Below are 7,764 nucleotides of genomic sequence, written 5' to 3' on the forward strand. Positions count from 1 at the left end.
CATGTTTTTAAGATCAGCAGGCTGCCGGGGTCATCTAGAAATGTAGTGGTGCACTGAAAGATTATTTCCTGAAAGCTTGATTAAAATCTGTCTTCAGTCTCATGAGATATTTTGCTAACAGATGTACAGTTACAACATTTTAAACAAAGCCTTTGCAGTCTGTTAGTGCTCAGAGCATCAGCTACTACCACACCATACTTTAGCTCGTTATCTGTGAAGCTGACTGAGTTTTCGCCATCTCTGTGCTCTCTAAGGTCAGCTGGCTGCGGCGGCCATCTTTTCTAGAGGTGACTTCAAAAACTAATCAATTGTAGTTTTACATGTAGTCAATAGTTTCTGAGAATGAGTTAAGCGCTTCATAAATTATTTTGCTAACAAAGACACAGAGACACTGGCAAAAACATCATTGCCCGCCTTAGCCTTCTGGCCAGTGATAATTAAAGCAGCTGACAGCTGATGCTGAAGTGTGTGTGTGTGTGTGTGTGTGGGGGGGGGGGGGGGGGGGGTTATCAACAGACAAGTTTTGACTTTTAAAAGCGGTGGTCCAGGTTTGTCCTCCGCCCCGCCCCCCTCCTTGATGCAGGGGCCCAGGTAGGAGCCGCGCTGTACTCCGGCGGCTCTGAGGAGAAACTCTGCTTTAATGGCTTTAGAGACGGAGCTCAGAGAGGCAGTGGGCAGATTTACCTCCCGTTTAAATTCTTATTTCCATCGGTTCACAAGTTAATCCTCTTTCTGTCCCCGAGCGGGCAGAGGACCCGAAGAACCAGAACCAGAACCAGAACCAGAACCAGAACCAGCGCATGAGCTTTTCCAGGCGAGGAGGAAAAGTCACAGAGGCGCAGGAAAAGAATGAATCCAAAGAAAAGCTGCACATGTTCGATTCCATCAAGACCAGCTGATATTAATAATTATAATCATAAAATCTCAATGATTATACGTCATAAACATAAAATATTTAAAGAAGGTTTCATGGGATTTATTAATGTCTTTTCTCAAAACTGATCTTTCTTTATATTTTAACACTGAGATTTTTACATAAAATTAAAATAAATTGCTGGAAATTTTGTATTTTCTGCACAAAGGATGCACAAAGAGAGCTGGAACTTGCTAAAGATGCTAAATGCAAAATTAAAATAAGCAAAACAGATGGTTTAAAAAAAGCCAAAAACTGAAAATATCAGAACATTATAAAAATTGAAATAAACAAAACAGTAGCTAAAAATAAAAATAAAGCAGCGGGAAGAGTTTTTCGAGTCCTATTAAAATATCTCAGTCCATATGCAAATCAAAATTATAGTAAATGTTTAAAAGTTACAAAAAATTTAAAATCATTGCTATATGTCTTGAACTGAAGCTGAACGATCAGATGAATTAGCTGGAGGTCCTCGAAGTAACTATAAACAGGAAAACAACAACAACAATAATAACAATTATTATGATAATAATAATAATAATAATAATAATTATTATTATTATTATTATTATTATTATTATTATAAGGGGCCAGAAGTGTCAGTGTTCTGTGACCTCACGCTCGTTCAGACTTTTTGTTGCCATTTAGTTCCGGCTCAGAATATATTTTGGACCGAGCCGGGTCCGACTCCGAACCGAAGGTGCAGCTCCGTTAAACGGCTCCAGCTCTGCCCTTAATTCTCCACATAAACGGTTTTGCTCCGGGAGAAGAAATCCTCCTACAAACCCTTCAAGAGGAGAAGGGCATTATTGCCCTAATCCTCTTACCCGCAGTCATTTCGAGCCGGGCTCTGCGGCGGCTCGTCCTGCCATCATCATCATCACCATCATCATCATCATCATCTGCAGCAGCGCGGGCTCCTCCCGAGGCATGCCGGGAAGCCGCAGAGCAAACACCTTGCTGCCTGCGCGTGGAGACTGACCCGCTTCGACAAAAACAAGTCGTTCAACAACTTGTTTATCAATTTAGTTCAGTTGAGACTGGGAGGAGTGCATATCGCCCGCGGTGATGCAGCGCAACCTCATGTCTCTGAAGATGTCAAGAGAAATGACTCTCAGCTACCACCACATCAAGGATGCGTCATCAAATATCAGTTGCCTGCGGTGGCCATCTTGAATGGAGTTGTCTCCTAAAGTTAAACACTTTAGAGGTACATAATGATTATTTTCTGCAAGTTTCATTGAAATCCGTCCTGTGGTTCGTGAGGTATTTTGCTAACAGACACGAACATGCGCACACATTAACAAGCATCAACATCCTCGCGCAGGCTTTAGCTGGCGGACGATCATATAAAAGCGCTTGTTATGACGCCGGCGGGACTTCAGCTGATTGAAGGAAACTTTTCTTCGTGGAGGACTCGTGGGCGTGAGCTCGTTTTTAAACGATCGTTTGAGTGACAGCACCGACAGCCAATCAGAAGCCACGTCGAGCCCAGCGGAGCTCTCCTTTAAATGCCGCCGCGGGGAGCTCGCGCTCAAGCAGATGGCGGCTTCCCACCGCAGCGCGAGACTCGGAGAGATCAAAGGAGCGAGAAGGAGCGCGAGCGAAGTGAAGCGACGGGCCCGAGGACTTTTATCCAGTTTCTGTTAACGGACCAGGAGGAGGAAGCTGAGCCGAACCGAGCGCAGCCGAACCGAGCCTGAACGAGTCCGGCAGCTTGTCGGTCGGTGTCAGAGGCAGCGAACAGCAGAGACTGAAGGTAAACACGAAAATCAATCAAATGCTTTCACTTTGATCAAACAAACACCGAGCAGGCTGCACCTTATTGTGTTGGAGAATAAAAAATACACTTCTCACATTTTAGCTTTTTGTTCAAACACAGTTTTTAAATGACACGTTTATTAAACCAAAACCTAATCTGACTTAAAAAATAATCCAAAAGCAAAACAAGCAAAAACTACACAAAAACTTTGTTCACTTCCTTTCGTCAGCTGGAGGATTTTTAAATTATAATAATAATTATTATTATTAATTAATTAATTATTATAGTAGTAGTAGTGGTATTAAAAAATAAAATGATTCAAATAAATGTAATTGCGTTTATTTATTTTTGCTTCAGTTAAGCACATGTCAAGTTTTAGGATCACAAACTTATTTGACAGTTTTGACATTTTATGACTCTTAAATCCTCGGAGGTAGAAGTTTCAGAAGCCCGCAGCTGCGCGTGAAGAGGGTGCGTGGCCCCCCAGGCCTGCAAGGAACATCCGTTTGTCCTCATTTAGCGGGACCACAGAGCTGCACTGTAAACACGCACATTTCCATAATGACAGCGTGAAATGGGGGGGGGGGGGGGGGGTGAATGACAATGACACCATGACGGAAAACAATGAGTCCAGTTAGTTCCGGGTTCGAGCAGTGATGACGCGCAGGCGCAGCAGTGACGTGAAGATGAGATTTATTAAATGTTTCTGTCTGAGCAGCTTGAGAGTCAAAACTGAGGGAAAGTCCGTGCGCAAAGGGCGCGCGCGCGGCACGCAGGCCGTCCGTCCCGCGTCAGGTCGGATGATAAATGGAGGCCCCCGCAGTCCAAACCTATTTGCACTTCCATTAGACCCGGGGGGGGGGGGTCAACGTGCATATGATTTTATTTCTTTATTTATTTTACCCGCGGAGGATCCATACATCTCAGCAGAACTGCCCCGCGGCGGAGGGATAAGAGGCCGCCGGGGGGGTGGGGGCGATGGGGGGGGGGGGGGGGGCATTCAACTCCAACACCGCGGGGAATAAAGTAAATGTCTAGCGAAGCACCTTCTGTCCCGGAGAATTAAAACTATTCCCCCGCCGCCATCTGATCACATTCATCAGCAGCGCTGGGCACCGCGGGCACGCGCACACGCACTTACTCTGTGCACGGTGACTGACTTTTAAAAAATGGACAGAAAAACAAAGGTTTTTATTATTGTTGTTGTTGTTGTTTATTGTTGTTAGAGCCCGACTGAATTGGTTAATCAATATTTTTAAGAACTATTCGATGCAAAGTATAACATCAAACTTTAAGCATTTCTTCTAAACTAGATAAATTGAAAAGATAATAAAACGCGGGCCACACTCAATGTAAACAAAGCCCTTTTCTCACTTAACAAATCTTAGTGTAAATACACAGGAGTTGTCAGGTTGTTGACTGTTTTTGTTTGTATCAAACAAAAGTGGCAGCTCTTCACAAAATTTGCACTCAGCTCTTTAATTTAAATACACATTAATTGAAAGCAAACATTCAAATTTGTTTTCTTTATTTATTTCTACTGGTCTGAACATTGCACTACCTTAACTGAGTCCACTAACTATAAAATGACAGTTTTAAATGAGACAGACTAATTATTTAAATTGTTATTATTATTATTATTATTATTATTATTATTATCATAAGACAAACAAGCAAGTCAATCTAAACTACAAAACGGCTGCTGTGCAGGAAATCTGGATCCTTGAAACATGAAATAAAATTTGTGAGTTGTGTGAAATACATAAAATATTTCATGTTGAATTTAAAACATTTGGTTAAACTATTTTTTTTGGACTGAATAAAGATTGTCCACTTGCAGTGCATTACCGTTTGTTTGTTTAAATGTTTTTGAGTTATTTTGCTTCTTCTACTTTTGAAAGAATTACAAATCTTCTGAGCCCGTTACATGAAAAATAAAATGAGAAGAAAGCTAAAAGCAATAATAATAATAATAATAATAATAATAATAATAATAATAATAATTTTAGATTCCAGCAACCAGGACTAAATCCATAGAAAACCCACAATTTTATTTTATTTTTATATTACAGTACTCACATTGTAATTTTATCAGCACGTTTGTGCATTTACAGAAAATAAACTCTAATAAATATTTTTAAATTTACTTACATCAACTGTTTAAATGAGGCTATTTGAGTTTTCTCACCACTACATGGTGAGGGACTGAAATGCAAAAGCAGCAAATATGTTACAAAATTGCAAACAAGTAAACAACTCGACAGCCCTTATGATTTATTTAATGCTAAATAAAGGTATAGTGCGTTTATATCTTATAGAATGGCCTTATTACAATTAAACCTGTTTTAAATCGAGTAAAAGATCTAAATTAAAAATAATATTTGTATGATTACAATGAATTTAATGCTTAATATGTTTTCAGTAAACTGTGTTTTTTTTATTTTTATCACATGGTATGAACTATTTCCAGCTTGTTGTTTAGGTCCATGTGAACAGAACCAGTCCCAGTGGAGAAGATGGTTGGGCCCTCAGAGATTCTCCTCCCGTCAGCTTTTCATTCATGCAGAATCCTGAATGTAAAAATAAATCAACATAAAAACACAGGAGGCCACAAAAAAAATAAAATAAAAATAGTAATGACTTCGAAAAGTTCTGCTGTTAAATTTAAAATGAATTACAATAAATTATCGTAAAATCTTTAGCAGCGTTTAAAGAATATTTTAAAATTTCCTCTCGCGGGTCAGAATAAATCATTTAGAGTTTTTGTCAGGGCCGAGGGTGAAGCCTCCTCCTCCAGGCCGGAGGAGAATGAGTCCAATTCAAAGTCTTTAGTATAATTAATGGTTTGGACAGAGCCCTAATTGGATGTTAATGGATAACACTTTAGTCTGAGCGCGCGCACATCTGTTGGCCCCAGGAGCTTCAGCTCATTTCATGACAATGATCAAAGAATAATCTCACGGGTTTGATCCTCTGATAATGAGAAGCATGAGAGCGCGCGCTGTCTCCTGCAGCCTCACAGTCCTGTCTCGCTCCGCAGGTCGGCCTCCCAGCATGCAACACTACGGGGTGAACGGCTACTCCCTGCACGCCATGAACTCCCTGAGCGCCATGTACAACCTGCACCAGCAGGCCGCCCAGCAGGCGCAGCACGCGCCCGACTACCGGCCCTCGGTGCACGCGCTCACACTGGCTGAGAGACTAGCTGGTAAATGAGCGCGCGCGTGCTCACACTTCACAAACTCAATCAACCTTGTTTTTTTTTTTTTAAGTCTCTGCAGAAATAAATGCGCGTGTTAGAAAGTTAAAGCGTGTTTTCTCTTCCAACGGCTGCGCATTTCAAGACATCATCCTGGAGGCCCGCTACGGCTCGCAGCACCGCAAGCAGCGCCGCAGCCGCACCGCATTCACCGCACAGCAGCTCGAGGCGCTGGAGAAGACCTTCCAGAAGACGCACTACCCGGATGTGGTGATGAGGGAGCGGCTGGCCATGTGCACCAACCTGCCCGAGGCGCGCGTGCAGGTAGGAAACAACGCTGCTTTCAAATCATTATCATCATCATCATTATTATATTATTATTATTATTAAAGGAAATATATGTTTTAAAGGCAGGAAAAAAGGTTGTGAATTTATAATGACAAATATTATTAAAAGCAAGAAAAACTAGTTTTAACATTTAATTGTGTCTATATATATATATATATATATATATATATATATATATATATATATATATATATATATATATATATATATATAAATTAATCTCATAAACTCAACGGAACACAGTAAATATAGCTAATGTTGAAATCAAGAAATTGTACCTTTTAAAAATAATACATATATACACAGTGTTTTGAACTTTATGGCAGCAACACAAGAGTTGTGGTGCAGAGGTTAGAGAAGGTGGGTCTGATCAGAAGGTTGCAGGTTCAACTCCCTGGATCGACAACATAAAAATGTGTGTGGGACAGTGAAACACCCACACCTGCCTCCGTCCTCATTTCCCCACTCTGTGCCCTTGAGCAAGGCCCCACCATCTGCTCCCGAACAGGTCTCACATGAGTCCTCGTGACTCAATGAGACTACCTGTATAAATAAAGGTTAAATAAAATAAGTAAATAAAAATAACTCAAAAAGTTGGATGGGGCAACGAAACGCTGTAAAAGTAATTAACAGCTGGAGGAGAACTTTAAAGCTCATTAGGCTCATTGTCAGTATAGACTGCAAATAAAAAGAGCATTTTAGAGAGGCTGTGTCTAGTAGAAGTAAAGATGGGCAGAGGTTCACCAGTTTACACTTTACACACCATCCAGCTTTTATGGAATCAAGGTTGAATTTGAACAATAAACAGAAGTGGAACGGTTGAATTAACACAACAAAGCATGAGGAGGTGTTTACCCAAATATCCAGTGGGTTGAGGGACAGTTAGTAATTGAGCTAAAATAGAACTTTAAATAAAGATGAAAAGATTGCCATTTGGCAAAAATCCTCCTGGGGTCACGTCTGATTATTAAATCTGATCTTTGAGGAAGAACTGGGTGAGAGCTGGAGCACAGGCTTTGGAAGAAAACGATGAGCGCCAAACGATTGGAAGGAAAAGCATCACAGTCCTCTGGAAGACCAAACGACACGAGTCAGCTCTCCAGTCCGTTAGACACGACGTGCAGCAGGGCTGACCACATGGAAGCAGTGCAGGTATTTTAGAGACAACTCAGCTGCGATAGATTTATCAAAATGAAACTTTAGCAAGAGGAATCAGACGTTAAACTGAGTGAACGGTGAGCACAAATTCAGCTTTTAGGAGTCGTTTCCCTCCAGACACCATGATGTAGTCCTACTTCAGTAAACAATGTTCCTGCTAAACCTTTCAGATGATAGAACATAATTTTATATTTAATTCTGTTTGCTTTTAGATATACTGGTTTTAAGCATATACGGTGACCTTGGGTCTTTTTGAACTGCACCTACAGTATAAATAAAAACATCCATCCATCCATCCATCCATCCATCCATCCATCCATCCATCCATCCATCCATCTATTCATCCATCCATCCATCCATCCATCCATCCATCCATCCATCCAT

At 41.0% G+C, this 7,764-nt stretch overlaps 1 protein-coding gene across 1 annotated transcript in view; it reads left to right on the forward strand.

The window, feature by feature from the left end:
• The first annotated feature begins 2,445 nt into the window (after positions 1 to 2,445).
• Positions 2,446 to 7,764, forward strand: part of dmbx1a (diencephalon/mesencephalon homeobox 1a) — a 10,431-nt gene continuing 5,112 nt past the window's right edge. Inside the window, exons 1-3 of the mRNA XM_037681498.1 lie at positions 2,446 to 2,672; positions 5,716 to 5,883; positions 6,020 to 6,198. Of these exons, the coding sequence (XP_037537426.1) occupies positions 5,730 to 5,883; positions 6,020 to 6,198 (333 nt within the window). The 5' untranslated portion in view covers positions 2,446 to 2,672; positions 5,716 to 5,729. The remainder of the gene's footprint in view (positions 2,673 to 5,715; positions 5,884 to 6,019; positions 6,199 to 7,764) is intronic.

Source organism: Nematolebias whitei, chromosome 9, assembly GCF_014905685.2.
Source record: "Nematolebias whitei isolate Nwh7 chromosome 9, NemWhi1, whole genome shotgun sequence".
In the NCBI taxonomy this organism is placed as follows: Eukaryota; Metazoa; Chordata; class Actinopteri; order Cyprinodontiformes; family Rivulidae; genus Nematolebias; species Nematolebias whitei.